Here is a 23520-nt window from a genome sequence, read left to right on the forward strand (position 1 = left end):
CATATTGTGGAAAGCAAGAAAACTATTTCCTCAACACACACACACTCACACACACACACACGTATGCACACACATACACACATTAAAAAGCATCATAGATTTTAACTAGAGCTTTAAAAGAATATAATGCAATGCATTACTTTTTATAACAATATTTCCACAGTATTTACTTTCTGAAATTAAATGACAACTGCAACACGGTACTATTTAATTATAAAGTTTACTGCAGGAGTAGGGAACTATTGTATGGACTATGGGCAATTTTTCAGATTATTCAGCTTCTGCAGAATCACATTTTTGTTGATATTTGTATGGGGAGTTAGTTAAAAAAAGGTAAGATATGTGAAATATATTATAATTTAACTGAAATTAAAATTAATTATTTAAAAATATCGCTACACTAATTAATTAAAATCTGGGTGGTAGAAAATTATGGCAACCCTATCTATGGGTCATGTCAAAATCCATAATTTTGACCCCAAAACTTAGCCTCGACTTATACATGTGGTCGACTTATGGTCGAGTACATATGGTATATAAAAATAAGCCTTAAATGCACCTGAATAGCCTTTAATTAATATAATGTTTGCTATGATATTGACTATTGCTACTGATCTAAAGGAACTACGTTTACTCTAATATTGACTTTCCTACTCACTATCATTAAGGGTTTTTCTTTTTCTTTAGTGTCTTTAATTATTTCCTGCCAAATCGTCTCCTATCTTCAAATAAAGAACATATCTCACGCCTAGCTATCATTGAAATGGTAAATCTGAGTCTGGATTTCACAATTCATTCTGCAAACACTGAATTCAGATGACTGAATGCACCCCTTACACATATGAACATTAAGGAAAGTAGTAGCAGTCTAGTCTTCCTCCTGACATTTTAATTTTCTATGAGGAGGCTGTATTTTTGTTTATAGAAGTGTTCTATCATGTGGGCCCTCCCACTCAACGGTACTCTGAAGTTATTTGTGGAAGAGAGAATATAATAATATTTTTAAAAGTGGTTATAGTAAGCCTGATTTATAATAGTCAGCAGGGGAAAAACCAGTACTTCAAATCACAGAAGTATATATATATATATATAATTACCTGGCAAAATGCGGATATTTCTATTTGATTCTATTGGAACGCCATCTTTCAGCCATGTAATTGTAGCTGGGGGGTATGAGTAAGCTTCACAAACCAGTGACGTTGGGTTGTTCAAAATAACAGTGACCTCTTCTGTGCCCCCATCATTATCTGCACCCACAATGGATGGAGACACTAAGCAAAATCAGAAACAAAACAAAAAAGAAAACATAAAGAAATACCTATGCAGAGCTACTGATCCTTGTGGATTTCATCTACATACTGAAATCTATACAGTGGGCCCCAGAGGGACCTTGTTGGAGAGAAATATGTACCCTTCCCTGCATACAATTTATCATCATCCTTACCATCCCCACACCAATTCTGTGAAAAGATTAGGAAATTATGCTGCATGTTCTTGTTAACTGCCCTTAAGTCAGCCCCAACTCAGAACAACCCTGTGGATGAAACATCTCATTTGTTTGTCATTTTGGCTGTCCATGATAACCTCAGCACTTTTCTCCAGCACAACGTCTCAAATGAGTTGAAGTTCTTTTTATCTTCTCTCTTCACTGTCCAGCTCTCACATTTGTACACGGTGATGGGGAATACTATGGCTTGGATGATTCTGACTTTAGTGCTCAGTTGTATGTCTTTACTCTTTAGGATCGTATTTAGGTCTTTCATAGCTTGCAGCTCTTTTTTAAAAAAAGAAAAAAATTAAATAGCTAGCAGAGGTCTTCGCTTCTTTCATTGCCCTTTCCCCCTAAGTCCTAATAAAAATAGGTTCTGGCTTCAAACTTCAGAGGTTCTGAACAAAACAAACAAACATGTTAACAATTGCTTAAATGCAGACTATAGAACCCACATATCTTGTTATGATTCCAGTATTTCTCACCTTAATTAAAGGAAATATAATTGTGCTAAGCAACTATCACAGGAAAAAAAAATCTGAATCTTATGTTTTAATTTCTGTAATTCAGTTCTGTTAGGATTTTGTTAACTAACCCAAGGCAAGCTAAGCTGCAAAAGCCTGTACAAGAAGGAATAGAGATGCTGCCTTTTCAAAGGCGAAATCCCATTTTTGGTATCCATGAAGAAAAAAAGCAGTTGAAATAATCTCATACATAAGACATCCCAAGCTGCTGTTAAGATACAGAAATGATGGGTACAGCATTGTCATCACTAAATGGTAACATGTAATCCATTGATGCCAGTAGTTAACTTTTCAAATTAACTATGATGGGATACCTCCTGTCTCAGGTGAGGCTAAATCTGACTTGCCTAATCTTTACATTTGGCCCATCGAGGGCATGAGTTAGTGCTCTCCGAAAAGCCATATCTTTTCTGAGAAGAGAGAGAGAGGACTGAAGAGCAATTCCTAACTGAGATGTGGCTTCAAGGAATTGATCCACAAGGAGTTCAGTTTTGTACTGCCTTCAAAATTCCTAGATGGGTAAGACAAGGCGGAAGTGAATTTGGCTTCTGATTGAGTCACAGCCTTGAAGAGCATGCCTTGAAATTATGGCTCAATCATAAGGTTGTATATACTGTATGTAGAGATTCATCCAGCCCACATTGGCTCCACCAACTCCTGGCACATGGCCCCTCATTCAGCCCTTGGGCCAGAAAGGGTTCCCCACCCCTGCCATATTTTATGTGGGCTTCTTAGTGGGCTGGAAGCACTGACTCCAAACCATAATAGTGCATTGCTCAAATATTCATGCAACGTCTCCAGTTCTCCCTCTGCCTTCTTTGACCTCCCCCTAAGTCCAAAGTTCCTAAAATGTGCGCTGATTCTTACATAGTGGTACAAACAACAATATGTATTTGCTGAGAAATTCACTCTAAAGAGATCTGTCTTCTTCCTTGGAATGGAAGCACTTTTGTTGTTAAAAATCCCAGAAATCTTACCAAGTACATTAACACTGAAGCTTTTGCTCTTGTCTCCAGCTGTATTGGATGCAACACAGGTATATCTTCCTGTGTCAGCTACTTGAGCATTTGTAATCTGAAGAAAGCGACCACTGGACATTAATTCATGGCTATCATCCTCTACAAAAGGTTGTCCATCTTTTAACCATGTAATATTTGGAATGGGGTTCCCTTTAGGCAAAACAACAACAATAGATATTTATAAATATTAATAATTATGAATATTTAATACAGTACGGCTTCTTTCATCATTTCTTGGTTCATCAAGTGTTTAAAATTAAAATATAAGGTGAAAATCTATAACCAACTGTAAAAGAAAAGAAAGCAGACATTTCTGTTTGAGGAACCGCTAATGGCCACACAAATGGAACACATGTGCACTATACCTGCTTCTAGATCAAAGTAGTACCTTACAGTCATTTTGTGATAGAGAAAGATGACTGTATGACTGCTCCCAATAATGATCCTTTATCTTCTTGTGTTGAACACAACAAACTTTTGACAGTAGCTTACTGCAGGGATAACAATGACTCTATGTAAATGGGGAACTAGACTGGCAACATATGATTGCTCCCACTCCACATTACTTTGGCCCAACACAGAAGACTTTTTGTTGTGGTCATGATAAATGTCACTTACCTGTGACTTGACATGTTAGCATAATACTCTGACTCTCCTTCACTTTCACATCTTCCAGTTTGTTCTCTCCCACAATGCCTGGAGGAACTTTTACATAGCCAAAACAAAGAAACACAAACACAATAGTATGAGAACATAAAACCACAACAAGGCTGCATCTCCCCCCGCCCCACTGTGTCACCACCACTCATTATCTGTGCTACTGCATTGTTAACCAGCCATATCCCAAGACATAGTGAGTTATGGAGAGCATGTGAAGAATTTCACCATCAGCTCACCATCTTCTCATCCTTAATATAGAATTTCTTTTTTTCTGGTGGTCATCAATCAGGTGATGCTTTACTGTGCTTTATTTTCAATGGACTTTTATATCGAAACAGGGGAACTATTTGGGAATGTTAGAAGGTGTAATTCTTGACTTCTTAAGCCCTTTGGACAGTTCCAGTGCACTCACCTAAAACTGAAAGGTCAAAGCTTTTCCTTTCCTCTCCTGCAATGTTAGTCACTACACAGGTGTAACGACCTGCATCTTCCACATTCAACTGCATCAAACGCAACATTCTACCACCTGAAAAGAAATGGCCCAACACAGATAGTTGTAAAGTCTGCATCTGAAAGTCCAGTATATATTGCCATTTCTTTATTACAAACTTGGTCAGACTTATGAAAAGCATTATTTTTTGTAAAAATGTTATGCTCTGATCGTTGTACACTTTTGATCTTGTACAATATTTATACTTATATCCAACACTGTCTGTCTGTGTATCTCTGTCCCTCTGTGTGTGTGTGTGTGTGTGTGTGTGTGTGTGTGTGTGTGTGTGTGTGTTAGGCACAGTGCCAGAATATCCAGTGAACAGGGTATTGTAATTTTCCTCAACAGGTAACTCAATTGGTTAAGATTTGCAACGAGGCAGCATGAGCCATTATTTTGTCTCCTCCTCCATTCTGTATCTCATTTAGCCTGTTTTATCTTCCACAAATCAGAGAAAATTAAAATTTCAAATCTCTTAGAAAATTCATAATTAAAGCTATCTGGTAATCTAAGTAGCTCATGAAAGTACAAGCCCCAGGGTTGCATAGGCTAGAGCCATTTCAGTTTCTACAAAATGGCTTCAATTCTACCATGTGGATTCACTCACAGGACACTCACAGACACATCTCATTACTAAGGTATCATAATTGTAACTTTTAAAATGCACCACTTTCATTCCTTTTCTATCACTTTCAGTGAAGATGTCGAAACAAAGCAGAAAATTTTTCCCGCTTAGCATCTTTTAGCATCTCAACAACTCAGGAAAGTGTGATGAAAAAAAATGAAAAAAATATATTTCCATAACATCTGTCCAAAGTTTGGGAACATTACAGAACATTTTGACAGGGAGATTCTGGGAACTGCAGTTTGAATGTGGATCAATAAATGTTTTAATTCTACCACCAACAAAAACAAAATCTTGTCCACTCAAAAACAAACAAACAAACAAACAAAAAACCCAAACCCTCTTCTACTCTTTCTTGCATTTATAACTACGTAAACCTCTGACAATTCTTTGGCAACCTATGTGCTGACTATGGAGCCTCCCCATATACTTCATTCTACTGTAATACAATGTGAAATATAATCTTCATTTAAACATTAAAATAAAAATCAACTTCTACTTCAGTATTCCTCCTTACCTGACAGGACTCTTACAGAGTTACTTAACAGGACAGGCTGCCCATACTTCAGCCATGTTATTGATGGATGTGGAATTCCTGAAGCTTCACAAATTAGAGTGACAGGATTTTTCTCCACAACGCTAATATTTTCGGCCACTGCCAAGTCACCCACAATACTTGGTGGCACTATAAGAAGATCCAAGACAAACAGAAAAATCCATATAAGAAAACATCATTCAAGTAATAAACCCACTGAAAACTGCTTTAAGTAATCAATACAAAACAAGGACAAACACTTGCTAAAATGCTTCAGTCCACTCATAGCAACTAGGGTTTCAAATAGTCACATGAAGATAATAATTTCTCATGCCAAACTCTGGAAGGGGTACCGTATATACTCACACTGTACACCACAGTCCCAATCTGGCCTTTCCAGGGTGCAAAAAGCGGCTCCCTTTTGTGCCCTGAAAAGGGCATGATAGCCGCAGCACCGTGGCTTTAAGGTGCTCCTTTGGCGCTGCATTATGTGGACACAGCGCCAGAGGAGCGCTATGATGGGGCATGCTGTGTGGAGCAGTGTGTGGCATCACATCACTCTGGGGGCAGAGTCAGGGCATGTGTCATGTGGACACCACACCCCACCTCCACCCCCAGGCCAGCCTTAATGGTCGGTCTGCACAGGGCCACAGTCTCTCAGATAGTTTGGACCTAAGCCATGTAGGGATTTATAGGGCATGACCAGTACTTTGAATTGTGCAGAAACGAACCAGTAGCCAGTAAAGCTGTTTTAACAAGGGAGTTATATGCTCACTTTAACTGGCCTTGGTCAGTATTTTGGCCTCCCTGAGAGAAATTATGTATTACATTATGGACCTGCTGAAATTTTTGAATATTTTCCAAGGCAGCCCCACATAGAGTGCACTGCAGCAGTCCAAGTGGTATGTACTGTCTTAAGGAACAGGTGCAGGTGGTGTACTAGCTTTAACTGTGCAACTGTACTCCTTGCCACTGGTGAAATCTGGGCATCCAGGCTCAGAGTTCAGTGCAGAACGTTCAAGCTGAAAGCCTGATATTTCAAAGAGAATATAACCCCATCCAGCACAAGTTTATCCCTGATCTGCCTAACTTCTCACTAGGAGCTTCCTTAATTTGCTTGGTAATAATTCTGAATGTCTTCCAAAGCTAGTAGAATATTAGCATAAGCTAGAGTCAGCCTTGGTTAGCATTGGGTGGGAAACCAACAATGAACATCATGTGCTATAGACTATATTTCAGAGGAAGGAACTGGCAAACTACCACTGACTATTCCTTGCCTAAGAAAACCCTAAGAAATTCATGGGTTGCTGTAGGTTGACAGTTTACTTGAAGGCACACATGCACACACATTTCAAATACTACTGTGTTATTTTATGGTTTCCTTTCTTTTTTAAAAGCAATCTGGTCATCCAACTGCCTTCTAAGGAACGGAAATTACTATGCTATGTTCTAACACTTCATGATTTGCATTTTTGCTAGTAATAGACACACTCCTGTTTTAGGACCAGATCTACATTTCAGATATTTGTAAAGGAAGCTTTCATTGTGAATGGATTAGGGAATTGTTCTTGACATAGTGTAACTGAAGAACAGGAGTGATCACACAACCACAGGAGACAGAAACTATGAAGAAACAAAAGTATTCCATGGTAGGCTTTAAGAACTATACAACTCTTCCTTGTTATGTCATGCTTTCCCTCTGCTAGCACACGTCCACACACACGTTCTCTAAGCAGCCTCCTTTCCTTCCACTTAGAGTGAAACATGGAATAGATCTGCTTCACAAACTATGGAATAGCTTCTTTGATGCCAAACATCCACTTTCATACAACTCTTCTGTAGCACATATTCCCCTTGCTCACCATGAACACTTAAGTCATATTTCCTGTCGGCCAGTCCTGCCACATTCATAGCAACGCATACATAGCGGCCTGTGTCCGACACCTGAATGTTTTTCAGTTGAAGACGATGTCCTTCATTCTGTATTTCAGCTCCCCTCCCATTGACTAATGACCGACCATCCTTCATCCAGGTGACAGCTGGCCTTGGAATACCTTCCGCCTTGCATTCTAAGGAAATATCATTCCCACGAGTCACGGTTACATCTGATTGTTGGCTCCCACTGTCTAATATAGTTGGACGAACTGTTAAGAGAAACAAAACATTCCAAATGTTAGTATAAAGAGTTTAACTTTTGGAAGCCAAACGAAATGTGATGTGGGAAATTCATGACTAGAACTCCTGAATGTTTTCTCATTGAAAAATGCATCTGTTGGTTAGAGGGAGGGAGAAGAGCTGTGTCAGGGCTATGACACTAGTGAGGAGTTTAACCTTTTCTTGAAGGTGCATTCCTCTAACATGTGCACAGATAAAACACACACTTATTTCATGCCTATATGTCCTCCACTGGAGAGTCAGCATAGTATAGTGATTAGAGCATTAGACTTCAACTCTAGAGAGCAGAGTTCAAATCCCCACTCAGACATGGAAACCCACTCTGTACCCTTGGGCAAGTCACACTTTCTCGGCCTCAAAGGGGAGCAAAGGCAAACCCCCTCTGAACAAATCTTGGTGAGAAAACCCCATTATAGGTTTGCCTTAAGGTTGCCATAAGTAGAAAATGTCTTTAAAGCACATAACAATAATACCAATGTTCTCCATCCAGTGCATAATATAAGATCATGGGAAAGGGTTGTTTATTGGTAGTTATGAGGCATCTGATAAAAACTCTCTCTCTGAAGCCCAGTCCATGCAGCTGCTTTTAGCAAACAAAGATGACTTCTGATCACATGTTCAGTTTGTCCAAAACTTTAAAAAGTGATTAGTGCTTCTTATACCTATCAATATGCAAAAGTGTTGTTGTCAGATTATGAGACAGTCATTATTTTCCAATCAGGGAACACCACAGGTAATTTTATATGGTGACCTACCATATACTAGCAAATTATATTCCTTCTTTGCTATGCCAGCTACATTTGAAGCCATACAAACATAAGAGGCTGTGTCTGATTTCTCAGCAATAGAAATTTGCAGCTGCCTTCCTCCAGATAATATCCGGACCCTACCTGTAGGGTCAATCAGAAGTGGAGAACCTGCAAGAAAAATAATCTCTCAAATATTTTTAAATGCAATGTGGGCAAAGATATGTTGCATATTTTTAGGGTTCTTTGAAACCAACTGGGCACAACTGGAAGATCAGTCTCTAAAACAAATTATGAATGAGCAGCATGCATCTGAACACAATAGCTTTATTTTTTCTTTTGGGTCACTGAGAAAATAAACCAAGGGACTGCAGTTAACCTTAGGACCAGATCTACATTTCAGATACATCCAAACTGGGAATGGTTGTTAGTGGCTTCCAACAAACCTTGATGTGAGTGACAACTTTAAACTGTGCCTTAATAATAGAATCTCTGGGAAAGTATGGTTGATTGCAAAGCTATCCAAAACTATACTTACATGTGGTTTATTGGCTTGTTTACCTGTTCGTATGAATAGAAAACTAATGTGGCTATTAGTAAGTCAAAATGTGATCATTTTAATTTTTCCACTCTGTCCCAGTCATATTTTTTGGGCAAACCAAAATTCAATACACACCAGCATACAACAGGTACTCATTCCACTGCACTGTATCCAACAAGGCAAAAAACAGGTATCTCTTTGGTTATAAATATCATCAACACAAGAAATAAATGATGGCATTCCTGTACATTTTAGTGTGGATTTGAAAGGTCCGCATGCTTGCCCACTAGCTTTCCTTGTGATAAAAAAGACAGTTAGAAAATATGGTGGTTCTTGTTTTTTAGAACAGAGCAGTCCCTCTGTATTCTATTTCTGCCTGGGTCAGCTTAAACCAAGACATTTAAAAGCACTTTCTGTTAAAGCAAAGGAATTTTATAATCCAGTGTTCAAATTGTTTACTAGGTTATAGTAACCATATTCCTGTTTAGGAGGCCAAGAAAGAGATTGTTTGGTTGGTTGTTTGGTTCTGTTTTTTGCAAATCCATGGGGAAAGCAGGTTGTACATGGTTTGAAAAACTTTTAAATCTGTTGGTTTTTAATGTATTTTAGCTTATTTATTTTGTTGTTTTCCAGTTTAACATGTTTTAATGCAATCTGTAAAGCATCTTGTGGTATTTGATATAGGGCAGGGTATAAACATTTTAATAATAATAATCTGGTTTATGGGACAACTATCACAAACAGTAGGTACTTACCATTCTTTCTCCAGCTGAGGGCTGGCGGTGGGATTCCACTGGATTCGCATATCATACTGATGAGGTTTCCTTCAATTACAGTCAGCTGAGTAAGCATGTCTGAACTGTAAACACTTGGAGGCACTAGAGTAGGTGAACATCAAACATAACTAATAATCTGTAATTTATCACATAATGGAATAACAAAATGAATGAACACTAGCAAACAATAAATCCAGCAAAAGAAAATTTAAACTGAACCCCTCACAAAGCTTTAGGTCAAGGACTAGATTCCTCATTTTAAATGTGGTCAACACCACAAAGAAGTAAATGTCTTAGTTTGTGCAAAATATGTCAACAGTGTGCAAACAGGAGCAAAACATTTCCATTTGACCTGCTTTGACTTGCTCTGTATTTTAAACAAAAAAAAAAAGAGTACTTAAACCTTAAGAGTTGGCAGCAGCAAGACTTTACAGTGCATTACCCCAGTTTCAACCTTTTATTTCATGTTTTTTTTCCTGCTTCAAACCAATAAGTTAACTAAACTGTCCAAGGAGCAAAGCCTTTAATACACATGGCTAAATACTGCCAGCTTCTGGAACTAGAAATAGCTCTGGAGAATGGACTGATATTAAATCAGACAGACAGATTTCCTGGATTTGCAAAACAAATGGCTGTCCAACATTACTCCTGGCCCCAGCGTGCAAACAAATAATATATTTCTAAATAGTCAGCCACAGATTATTTTTACAGGCAAATTCATGGTTTCCATGCAAACTGAGGAAAAATATTTCTATTACAGTACTCAAAATGCTTCAGAGATCTAGATTAATGTTAGAAAACCAGTACAGTGTAATGGTATGAAAGTTGGACTAGGACTCTGGGAGACCAGGGTTTCAATCCCCACTCAGTCAGAAATCCTCTGGGTGACCTTGGGCAAGTCATACTCTCTCAGCCTTAGAAGGAAGCAACAGTGAACTTCCTCTGACTAAATCTTGCTATGAAAATCCTATGACAGTCTCACACATCAGTTGGACTCAACTTGAAGGCACAAAAAGTAACAAGAATAGGATTGGAAACTTTTGACTATCCAAACATTTTTGACTGCAACTCTCACACTCTCTCATTACTGGGCATACTTCTTGGGTCTTCTGGGGCTTAGTCCAAAACATCTGAATAACCTAAGAGTGATCACTCCTGATCTAGATGCTTAAGAATTAGACCAAGACAAGGATAAGAGAGGGCAAATACTCCATTTCTAGGCTACATATTAATTTGACTTTTAAAAAAGCAAAATGCAAGAAAATAATATCTTCATTCTTGGGCAGCTTGCCATAAAGCTTCTACACAGTAACGGAAAAGACAATATAGGGAGAAGACCCATTGTCTTTTGCCTGTCATAAAATCATAGACTTTCAAGGGTTTAAATTCAAAGAAAATGTATATTATTCCACTAAAATAAACACAAATAATTACAAAATTTAGCATATGTTTGGTTTTCGAAAGTAGGATGCCCTTGTGGGTAAATGTGGTTACAAACCTGAATTTGTGCACCTCTCATAAGTATAGACAATTCTTTCAGTAAATTCCTAACTGTGCTGTACCTTTCATGGGATCCATTTCCCATCAGAACAAGGGAGTTGGAAAGCAATTGGTCACAAGCGTACCCTTACAAACATTTATATGCATGCATCCAGTGACAGATGGCAGTGAAAAGTTGATGTTTTTAGTTACCTTCTGGTCTGGCACACTAGCAAACCCCAGCCATTAGAAAATCCAATTCACTCAAATAGCAACTGGACAGCAACCACTAGATGCCACCACCACTACGCTAGGCACTGCAATATTCAAGCTACTAAACTTTGCTTTAACATTATGGAGAGCAGCATTAGGTTCTGGTTCTTACTTGTTCACATCACTCACAGAGAATTATCCAGACCCACTTTGTATTAGACGTTTAGGCAGGAATTCATCATACTTCTGAGTTTTAGCCCAGACCTAACCAAAAATACACATTTTTTAAAAAAACTTTTTAAAAAAGGTGTACTGATTCTTAGGATTTTGAAGTAGTCACCAGGGATGGCATCTCTCCTCTTGATGCCTGTCTAGACTCGGTAATGGGCTGGATGAGGGAAAACAGACTCAGACTGAATCCAGAGAAAACGGAAGTGCTCGTGATAGGTTCCCCCAGTCCGGGATTGGAGGTTTGTCCACCTGTCCTGAACGGGGTCACGCTCCCCTTGAAGGACTCTGTTCGCAGTCTGGGAGTGCTCCTGGACTCATCGCTCCACCTTACATCTCAGGTGGATGCGACGGTCAGGAGCACCTGTTTTCAACTTCGGTTGATACGCCAGCTGCAACCCTTCCTGGGCCGGGGGGACCTTGAAACGGTGGTACATGCTCTGGTAACCTCTCGTTTGGATTTCTGTAATGCGCTCTACATGGGGCAACCCTTGTACCATACCCGAAAGCTACAGTTGGTTCAAAATATGGCAGCTAGAGTGGTCACTGGATCTTCCAGGGCCACCCGGTATTAAAAGACCTCCATTGGCTGCCCATTCGCTTCCGAGCGCAATACAAGGTGTTGGTTATTACCTATAAAGCCCTAAATGGCTTGGGTCCAGGGTACTTGGAGAACCGCCTCTCCCCATGTAATCTGCCCCGCACACTCAGATCGGCTGGGAAGCATTTGCTGACAGTCCCAGATTCTAAATACGCCACAACATCGCGTAGAGCCTATTCCATCTTGGCTCCTTTGCTCTGGAATGCGCTTCCCAGTGAGCTCCACTCAGCCACCTCCCTTGAGCGGTTCAGGAAGGAATTAAAAACCTTCCTGTTCCAAAAAGCTTTCCCCTAACTTTCTCCCTCTGTAGCCTCCTTCCTTCCCCTCACTGTTATTATCTTTGCTGTAAACATCTTATGCTAGTTGGATATTGCTACTGTGATTTTAATGTATAATTTGCTGTTACCATGTATTGTGTTTTTACTTTGTAACTGTTATTGTTGTAACCCGCCTTGATCTACGGAAAGGCGGGCTATAAATAAATATTTTATTTTATTTTATTTTATTTTATTTTATTTATCCCTTAAGTAGCCATTGAACTCAATACAACTGTGGCAATTGCTTAAATTCCTTCCATATTCATATATCAATACGAATATACGGATTTTATGGATGCATGGAGTTTTGTTCTCTATGGTTACAAATCTTACCCCACACATTGACATTGTAGTTCTTTTCCATTTTTCCAGCCACATTTGTTGCTTCACATGTGTAGCGTCCAGTGTCTTGAGCCTGTGCGCCTTTGATCTAGTAGCAAAAAACAACCCATTTTGGCTATAATTTAGTATGCATCACACTACAGCACTGCCTTACTGACTAAGATACTTGCAATTTTAATAATTCTCAAAGGCAATGAGTAGATAAACTTTATTTAAAGCATTATTTTGCTATCCTGATATGAACAAGGCATTCTCAACAAGATTATGGCCAGCTAAAATACAGTTCAACAGTTAGACAAAAGTACTTATGGTCACACATGGCAGTAAGTTTTGACTAAAGAAAACTGGAACAGCTAAGAGGTTAAGCTATGAATCATCAAGTCTCCTCTCTCCTCCAACAGTCATAATAGTGCCCTTAAAACGTTCTCAAAGCTTCAATGGCTGATTCTGATTCTCTGGGAAAGATCCACAACAATAGCCTTGACTGACTAGGAAGTTCACACAATCACAGTATCCACATGTTGGATCTGTATCTGAGTTAGGCACTGTGAAGCTATTGAGAAACCCTTAAAGGGCAATTGAGCTTTCACCATTTCACCTCACTGGAAGAGAAAGAGAGAAACCACAATAACTCTATTGACATGACAAACAGAAACCACATGGCACTGCTGAGACATTGGTCAGTTCACTGCAGAATCTGGGATAATGAACCTGATGTAATGAAAGCTTAAACAAAAATGTTCTACTGATATGGGACAAAACTTAAATAATAGACGTCAAGACCTGGTGATCCCTGTGTTATTAGTATAAGGATGAAAATGACAAAGGAGAGTAAAACTCATATATTACCTTCAATACGCTTCCATTTTCAGCAATGCTGTGGCCAAGCTTCTTCAATAGAGGCCGACCATCCTTCAGCCACTCCAAGGTAGGTGGGGGAATGGCATTGCTCTGGCACTGGAGCTCTAAATCTTCTCCCATAACCAAGGACACGTTTTGTTCCTCTCCCATAATGTTAGGGGGGACTAAATGAAGAAAGGTTTGAAAATTTCACATGGACAAGGGTGATTTTCTGGGTCCTTCTCACATGACAAGAAATCTACCTCTGTCTGAACATTCTAATAATCCACTGGATTTGTCAAATGTGTAAATGAGCCTTGCAAAATTTATTTATTAGATCAACATATTTTATAGTTGAAAGATGCTTAACATTATTATGCCAGTTACTAGCTATGTAGGTAGGTTCAGTACAAGAGGCTCTCTTAAAACAATAATGATAACTTTAAGACAGAGCTTAGAAAAGCTACTTAGAAAAGCTTTGAAAAGTTACTATTCCCCCATCCACATCTGTAGTCCAGAAAAGTAATTTTTTCATTCTTTGCTACACAAGAACGAACAGTCCACTAGGATTTCAAGAGAAAGTCAAACATGGAAAAGTCCCTGAGACTGTTAGAACATCTGCTTTTAAAATAAAATCAATTTTATAAAATGAAATCAATTTTATAAAATAAGAAGTGGCAATGCCATACCCATATCTCCTTCCCACATCCTAGTGATGAATGTTTCACTTCACAGATGGAGCTAATACAAAATGACTTAGTTCAAGAATATTCCAGTTTAACCACTAGTGAACAATGATTTAAATTCAAATGTTCTAGTACACGATCACTTTGTTCAATCGCTGGGTCATACTGGATTTGTTTGGGGGCTTTTTGTTTGTTTGTTTGTTTGTTTTTGGCTTTTTGTTTTTGTTTTGCTCAGTGCTCCTTTACTTATTTATACAAAGAGCCTGTTTGCTTTCTAATCTCAAACACTCTTTGGAGTTTATCACACGAAGGAGATTGGTACTTTATCGCATGAATATCCCTTAAAATGGTGTAATTACACACAATGATTTCACACAACATCGCACAAAACCCACCATTAAAATGGTCACGAAGAAGCATTAACAAACATCTTTTTATTTTTAGGATTTCAGCAACAATGCATTTCCGATATCACTTTATTTGCGCAACTGCATGTGATAATCATTCACGCAATTACTCGCCATTTTCGCTTTATTTGCAGGATGCATTATATGCACTTTAATCTCTCTTTATTGCCAAAATTAGCCCCAGTGTGATAAACTCCCTAGTCTTTCTTTCCTCCTCTTTAAAACAGCTCATAATAGCATCCCTCAAATGTCACTTCCCCAGATTCCAAAATAGTTATTATTGATTTGTCTCCTGCTGTTTGTGCTTCTAGCCCATACCAGGGTTACCTTGCCCATAGAGAGGAGCATCTCTTGTATGAAAGGGAATGTTATTCAGAAGATTAATGAACCATTTAGTCTGAAGTTAGGCTTTCAGTCATCCTCATCCTCATCCAGTTATATCTTAGCGTTGCCTTTTTACTCTGTCCTTTAAGTTGTGGTATTACCCTTGAAATGTTCATTTTGGTGGGTTACAAACCGCCACTGGGGACGTCCTCAGGACGTCCCAGTTTAAAAAAGGGGCGTCTCTTCCAGATGCCCCTATTCCTGTTACGGACTCTGTCCGTAACAAATGGCAGCGGCCGTTCCACACGGCCGCTGCCATCTTGACGTAACGGATGCTGTGCATCCGCACATCGTGCGGCGCTAATGACGTCGCGAGTGCGGCATTGGCGCCTCGCGGCGTCATGAGCGCGCCGCCAGGAGAAGCTCCATTTTGGAGCTTCTTTTTTGCTCTGTAAGGGAGTCGCGCGGTTTGGCTGCGGCGGCTCCCTCACGGAGCAAACAGCAGCGCCGGGAGACCGCCTCAAAGCAGCGGTTTGTAACACCTCATACAAATACTCATTTCTAAATTTAGCTGTGCATCCAGTTAAATGGGAACAAATTATATCAATTTAAATAAATACAGCAAGCAGAAACGGAAGACAGCAAGAATTATCTACGTGTGTAGCACATATTATTTCTCTAAGACAAATGTTTTGGTAATTAGGAATCTGAACACAAAATGAGCTCAGTTTTGCAGGACAGTGTATGTCAGCAACACTGTTGTTTCAAAAATTCATAAACATCCCTTTTTCCCCAAGAAGCATTCAACTGTACAGCTGACTGCATAGCTTAAAAATAATTTGGAGAAAATTCTGGTCTCTGTGGATAAGAAATAAACATAATAACAGTTAACAAACTGCTAAGATTCCTCCCTGCTTATCTTACTTCCCCTGTAGAATTTGCAAAGACAAGAATTCTTTTATTTTCTCGTGTGTGTGTGTGTGTCTTTATCATGGCTGAGGAACAGAACATTGAACTTGGGACTCCTAAAGGATGATTTATTTGCAAACATTTTCCTTCCCTTTCCTCCCTGTCAAATGAACTGAAATACACTCAGAGGCCATTGAATTTCATGAGAAGTAGTGCCTGAATAGATCAGAATTAACAAAGAACCACTATCTCAAGCAGTAAATTCCTGTTTGCAACAGTATACAATCTGGACATAGAACTGCAGTTAATCCTAGCTTTCTGCCAAGAATAGCAGCATGTATTTATGTTTTCAAACACTCTTTTTTTTATCATTTTAGCTGTACAGTGCAAACAAATTTTTTTAGATATACCATTACAAAATCTGTAGCATTACAATCTATGGAAAGCAAAAACAAATGCATAACATCTAAACCAAGAAGGAGGAATCTCTGGTCCATCAGATGTTGTTAAATTTCTGTTCTCATCAGACCTGGACTGCAGCTCAACTAACTATGGGTGAAGGAGATGCAGTCCCTATCCTGAAGAGCCATAGATTCCTCCACTTCTTATTCAAATAGCGGCAACTGGTGGCTTCAAGGTAATTTCAAAGGTGAACACACTCTGGGCTTCAATTTAAACCTTTTCCAAGTCCAGAACCTGTTACTTATATTGAACTTCAGACTCCTAAAGGATGATTTATTTGCAAACATTTTCAATTAAAATTAAAACCCAGAGCAAGGTCATCATTCTATTAAGAGGAAGCCATCAGGCACCACTGGAATTAAACTTGCCACGTACAGTTGTCATTAGGTTGTCCTCTATCAAAACGATAGAGTAATGTTTAAATGCCTCTGACATGCATCAGTAAGTATGTATGAAACATATGGAAATCTGTATTGCACCACTCTGAGGATAGGTGATATTATGTATGACTATTCCACGTGTTCAGAAAGCACAAGACAGACAGGTTTCCTTACTACAGAGCTGTCAAACTCAAATGAATTAAGAGCTACATTGTGTTCCCATCCCGATAGTTGCCCAAAATGTATAACAGCTCCCTGACAATGTTAATGCTATCTAAATTAAACATGAATTTTTTTTTGGGGGGGGGGGGATCACAGAAGAAAAACCTCCTGCCACTTGGGCAAACTGTATATTTAATTTTACAGTGGGCCCTTGATATTCACTGGTATTTGGTCCCAAGACCTCTACCCCAAGGGTACCAAAATCCGTGGATATTCCAGGCCCATTAAATGCAATGTCATCGTAAAATAGGTTCCTTATATAAAATGACAAAATCAAGGTTTGTCTTTTGAAATTTATATATTTTGGAATATTTTCAAGCTGTGGATGCTTGATAAAGAATGCATGGATAGGGAGGACCAAGTGTAACATGAATATGATGGCACAATGGCATTGTGTGCATCCATATTTTCTTCTCTGTCCTGTGACTTTCAAGAGAAATGTTAAAGCAAGCTTAAGAGCACCAAGCCCTGGCATACAGTAGTCCTGAAAGAAATTCAGTAATGCAATGTATATGGCAAAGGCACCATAGGAAGTAATTTTGAGAATCTCACATTCACCAACAAATATATCATTTCAGCTGTTGGTATTTCTTTTAGTTTGCACATGGAAGGAAGTTGGCAAGGGTCCTTACCGTGAATTCTGAGATCAATATCTCTTTGTTTCTCCCCTGCTGCATTCACTGCAACACATGTGTATCTTCCTGTGTCACTGATCCGTGCACTTGTCAGTGCCAGAATGCGACCTCCTGAAAGAATCTAAAAAGGAGCTAAAGTTGTCATAAATGGCATGTATTAGGTGATCTGGGGCATCATGCAGTTTACTAGCATAATTATATATTAACTTGCATTAATCACATAGTCACATTAACCTTCTAAAGCAATTTGTTGTGGTCACAATAATTCAGTTCATAATCTAAAATGATTGTATATTACTGTTTATTGAAGCTGCAGTTAGACAAAAAATGCTATAAACCAGCCACACCAAGCAGCATTCATAAACTATCATGGCCACTTCAAGGATAGGATCCAGGGAAGCTCCTGAATTACAGAAAAGCTCTATACATAGAACCCAATTTCCAGGGTTGTGAATCATGTGGTGCTCCCTATGTTGCTGTACTGTTGCTGTACTGCAACTTTTAGCATTCTTTTTCATTAGCTATGCAGGGTTGGTTAGTTCAAACTTGCAACATAACAACATCTAAAGTGTTGTGTGATCCCACTATTTAAAGTGGTTTAAGTAAGTATGGGAGATACATATCCAAGTACCTGGAGTCCATTTGAAAAACTAGAAACGGGACTGCCATCTTTCAGCCAGGTCAGAATAGGAACAGGGATTCCACGGGCTTCACATTCCAGCCTTACTGGATTATTAACCACAACAGTGACTACTTCATTGTTGCCAGAAATGGAGGGTGAAACTGAAAATTGAAAGTAATGGGAGAAACATTAAATGTTCAGAAAGGATATTCAGGTCTAGTCTATATTGCCTCTCTCTCTCTCTCTCTCTCTCTCTCTCTCTCTCTCTCACACACACACACACACACACACACACATGAATTTACTTATTTACTTATTTATAGTATCTATCTACCCCTCTCAGCTCAGCAGGGCCCCAGCAGGTACAACAGACCATCACATTTAAAACATTAAATCCACAAATAAAATATTTTAAAATAGACCACTCCTTAACAAATACCTTAGAAAGCACAGATAGTTAAAACAGCGAAAATTGTATTGAAGGTACCTTCTGACATTTGTCACCCAATTTTTTCATTATGGAAGTTAGAAAACACTATCAGAATATCAGCAAATACTTTGAAAGTGGGAGAATTATCACAGAAGACTGTCTCCCTGCTTCTCTCTCTTTTGTTCTGCCATTACAGCAAGGAACATGAGTACTCCTAGGTCTCTCCAGGATCTTGCTGCATCACAGTGCCACCGTGTAGCATCCTTCCAGGAAAGTAAATGGCAGCCACTCTACTTACAATACACAATCCTCACTACAGGATTCAGGCACCACTGTCCACAGTGACAGAGATTTGTTACTTTTGTGTGTCTTACTGATTAAACATTGCTTTCCCATTTAAAAACACAAAACAAAACCTACTATCTATCAAAAATATTTCAGGATTAAACTTTATTTCCCCCCGCTTTTCTGCCTTAGAACTGCAGAGAATATCCTTGGAACAAAACATTTCTTAGAAATTAATGGCTATCTGGAGTTAACTGCTTTGGGCTCTGTCTTGTACTATCAGCAGCTCCCAAAGAAATACAGTGCTCAAGGTCATCACTGGACAGTTAAAATTAGAAACAAATGCATACAGTTTATGTTTAGCTCAGTGAGAAAATACAACCCATACAAATAAGCGTGCAACTTTTTAATAGCAGATGTGCAGACATGTCTCACCAATGGAACATCCAATATGTTACTTGTTATTTATTACTGATCAGCCAACTGGTCATTATTTGTGACTGTTACTGCAGCCCAGATATTGCCTTCCTAGTTTACTTGTTAATAGTATTACCATTACTGTGGCAATGAGAAATACAGAAAAATGCTTTCTAGTCCTTCCTCTTCTCAGATTACAATAATTCTGGGCAGATCACGCTGGTTTGTATTTCCCATTCCCACATGCACAGGGATAACATGTCAGAGCATGTGCCTGTTGTGTGCATTGCCCCCAGAGATTTAAGTGGACACATAGATACTGTCACTCATTCAATCCCTCTTCCTTCTCCATGTTCTTCTTCCACTAACAATTGCTCAAACTCCGATTCCAAACTAGGTAGAGAAACAGCCTCTCTTTTAAACTACCCCTCACCTAACCCAGGCAATCTGAGTGCACACCTTACACTGTTGTTTGGACCAGCCAGTCTGACAAACCAGCCTGTTCCCCCACTTCCACCTCCATAGACCATCTTTCTGTTTCTGGGCATAATAAAAGAAGGCAGAAAAGGCAAGATAACTTTATAAAAGGGTATTTTTAAAAATCCAGCTAAACTGAGTCTCTAGCATGGCTCATGTTTACAACGTCTGTCACATTTCTCTTCTTCATCTTCTCCTCTTCCCTCCTGTCCATTTCCCTCTTCCAAACTTTCTTCTTGTGGCTGACTCCAATACCTGCACAACATCCCAAAAAAAGAGTAACATGGTGCCTTCTCCTCTCTTAGCAAATATTGAGCCAGAACACTCTCGCTATTAAATAACATGCTGAAAACCTGTTATATTACACCAAATAGTAATAAATTACAGCCCTGGCCATTACAGGCAAAAAGTGACACCATTCTAGCTCATTTGTCACAAAATACAGAAATGTCAAATACAGAAATATTATTTAATCAATTCTTTATTATGATCCAGAGACCAGAGAGGGGAAATGTTTGAAATAAGCTCTGTCTATACAAACTGACTAATTGTTCATTGTGCTTTTCATTTCTTTTGTATGTTATACATTGATTTTACTGGATCTCAGAATTATTATTGTACTACAGTGTAACTAATGCTGATATTTCTGTAAATTGTACACAAAATTTAAATAAGAAAGAACCATGATAATATGGGTAAAAAGATAGAGAATAACTAGAGAAAATCAGATTATAAGAGTAATGTCTTTACTAATGTACAAAGAGGAGCATGTTTTTGGCAACAGAACCAAAATGTAGAACATAGATTTAAATGTGCTGACCTTCAGTACAAAAGAGCAAACGGAGGAGAAGCACATAATCCTGAAGCTTGATGCAGGTCATATATTTAATGACAAACCATAGTATGTTGTTATGTCTAAAGTGAGCCAAAATGTCAGAAAACAAGCAAAATTATGTATCAGTGTTGTTTATTAGGACTGAAGATGTGCCTTGGGTCTTGGAATAGTCTTGATTTAAATAAGAGCACCCATAAAATAATCATCTCAGTTTGCTGAAACAGAAACACTGAGATATGTCTTCCAGACCTAGCTCCATTGCACAGTTCTGTCAAGCAAACACTTCCGAACCAACGGTTTTCTCACTCTCACTCATTGTTACAAAACTAAACTTTCTGCTTTTCCCCCCACAAGCCTCTCTGGAAAACTGGTTTTAGTGAGTACCTGGAAGGTAATAAATGCATGCAATAAACCTTGAAAAGTGAAGATGAAATGCAATGACAAGTCCCTCCCTACCTTCAAAGCTGCATCTGTTTTATGAGGAGCAATATTTACCGTGAACCTGAAGACTGTAGAACAGCTCAGCGACTCCTGCAGCATTTGACACTATACATTTGTAAAGGCCAGTGTCAGAGATCTGGGCACCATCGATCTGTACAACTTGTCCTCTGTTCAAGAAAGTGATGGCGGCAGTACTAGTGAGAGGGCGGTTATCTTTGTACCACGTGATAACTGCAAAATAAAATAAGAGAGCACAAGTGTAAAGGTGCATGTGGGAACACAAAATTAATCCCTTTTGCATTAATCTGATTTATGCAGTAGACAGCATGTGGAGAAAGGGAGAGGTGAAAAAATATTTGTTCAGAACTTATTTTTGGGATACAGTTCAGCACCTTGGATAGCGCATTCAGAGTCTAGGCTAATACCTAGAAGACATTTACACCATCCGCTACTAAGTTGCCTACTTAAACATTGCCTGTGAGCCATTGTCTTGTTCTCCTCATTGAGTCATCTGCTTATCCTCTTACATGACAGTTTGCACTGATCATTACCATATTAATTTGGGTACATTTCAAGATATCAGCTATAGCCTACACCACACGAAAACATCCTTTGGCTCCTCTCACCAAAGAACTGAAGGGAGTTCAAAGCATCCCTAAGAGTGACAAGAACCAGCATCTTGCAGTGATGTCTTATACATTTTGGAATGAGACATCACAGCTCAAGCACAGACAAAACTCTTTCCCACTGCATCAGTAGAGCTAATTCACAAATTCAAAGGCTGAGTAAAGAAGTGATGCACATGCATATGTAAATGAACTCATTATAAACATCTGTTTATAAGGTGAGAAGAAATTAAAAGGAAGCAGAAATCAGGAAATACAGGTCAAAAACAGAAGCAAAGACAATCACATTGGACCATGATGGGGAAGAAATTCAAAATCAACAGTTGAACAGTGTGTATATCAGGAGAAATATATGTTTTCAACCTCTCTTCATCAGGCCAGGTGGTACCAAATTTTATTTTTCCACCTCTGGCTTTTTGTATCCCTTAGACTGATAAAAGACACAGAGAACTAAAGGCAATTTGATTGTAATAAAAACATTGTCCAATGGCAAATAGGAAAAGCAGAGCAAAATCCGGAGCAGATTTGTTCATCCCGAGTGTGTTTATAATATTTTGCCTGATAGGGCAAAAGTAACAGGTTTTTTTTTCAGCCTTTCCTTTTGTTTTGTTTTTGTGAGAAGCAGTCCTCTAAATGTTATTTCATTAGTCAACAAATCCAATTTGGCTACAGTTAAGTGTTCACTAGGTTAAAATAAGACACACACACACACACACACACACACACACACACACACACACATACACATCTTTCTAATCTCACAGGGTTTTGTTAATTCACTATTAACAATTATTTGTGCTTTCTGCAACGTATAACTCGCTCAATTGATTAAATTATCATCAAAACCTATCTCTTTCAACATCTTATATAAGAATATCCAGTTCAAATTATCAAAAGTTTTCTCTGCACACACAGACCTCAATGTGGCTTTTTCCTCAGTATGTAAAGTATCTAGAACATTGCTGATATTATCTTATAAGTGCCTTTTAGGTAAAAATCCAGATTGATCCCCACGGAGGATGATTTCAATTTTACTGCTACGAATATTGTGAACGGCTTGTAATTATTATTCAATAATGATATGGGCCTATAATTATTTGTGAATGTCAAGCCCTGATCTTCTTTTGTTATTAACGTTATATTCACCTCTTTCCAGTCTGCAAAACATCATTCACTGTCTGCTGCAATGGCAATAAGAGATCAAAACATTTACTACAGAGAGCCACCAAGCCATCTGGCCCCAATACCTTTAGTCTTTCAATGAACATTCTGTCAATTCACAGCATCATTTAGCCACCATCAAGGTCTTGACTGAAATAAACACAATTCAACAAATATAGCTTGCAAGTTATATATCCTGTTAACAGTAGATCCACTGGTAGAACACAGTAGCCCTTTTCCCTCACACCAAATCTGAAAACTTTAAAATATGGAAAATAATTGTCATGGAGGCCAATACCTGGTAAAGGATTTCCAGATGCTTTGCACTCCAACTGTATTGGATTATTCACAATCACAGTCTCATTTATTATCTTCCCTGAATCCTTCAGATTGGGTGGCTCTGGAGAGAAAGAAAGAAAGAAAGAAAGAAGGAAAGAAAGAAAGAAAGAAAGAAAGAAAGAAAGAAAGAAAGAATATTAAGATCTCAGTGATCTAGCTATCCAGCCTTTCTATATGCTTAGCTAGTTTCTGTATGATTAGCATGATTTTTTGTGTGTGACATTACCAAGAGAAACAAAACTTTTGTTTGAAAAAAGCATCT

General features: G+C 38.6%; 1 protein-coding gene across 1 annotated transcript in view; it reads right to left on the reverse strand.

Annotated features, from left to right (window-relative positions):
* HMCN1 (hemicentin 1) overlaps positions 1-23520 on the reverse strand; it is a 284684-nt gene that overhangs the window by 88911 nt on the left and 172253 nt on the right. Inside the window, exons 37-50 of the mRNA XM_089515825.1 lie at positions 23218-23319; positions 21187-21363; positions 18257-18408; positions 17623-17746; positions 13610-13785; positions 12752-12848; positions 9560-9682; positions 8273-8434; positions 7205-7486; positions 5325-5492; positions 4105-4218; positions 3651-3737; positions 2991-3182; positions 1098-1271 (exon numbers count right to left, since the gene is read on the reverse strand). Of these exons, the coding sequence (XP_089371951.1) occupies positions 1098-1271; positions 2991-3182; positions 3651-3737; positions 4105-4218; positions 5325-5492; positions 7205-7486; positions 8273-8434; positions 9560-9682; positions 12752-12848; positions 13610-13785; positions 17623-17746; positions 18257-18408; positions 21187-21363; positions 23218-23319 (2130 nt within the window). The remainder of the gene's footprint in view (positions 1-1097; positions 1272-2990; positions 3183-3650; positions 3738-4104; positions 4219-5324; positions 5493-7204; positions 7487-8272; positions 8435-9559; positions 9683-12751; positions 12849-13609; positions 13786-17622; positions 17747-18256; positions 18409-21186; positions 21364-23217; positions 23320-23520) is intronic.

Source organism: Sceloporus occidentalis, unplaced genomic scaffold, assembly GCF_023333645.1.
Source record: "Sceloporus occidentalis isolate IW3139 unplaced genomic scaffold, rSceOcc1.0.p SCAF_3, whole genome shotgun sequence".
In the NCBI taxonomy this organism is placed as follows: domain Eukaryota; kingdom Metazoa; phylum Chordata; class Lepidosauria; order Squamata; family Phrynosomatidae; genus Sceloporus; species Sceloporus occidentalis.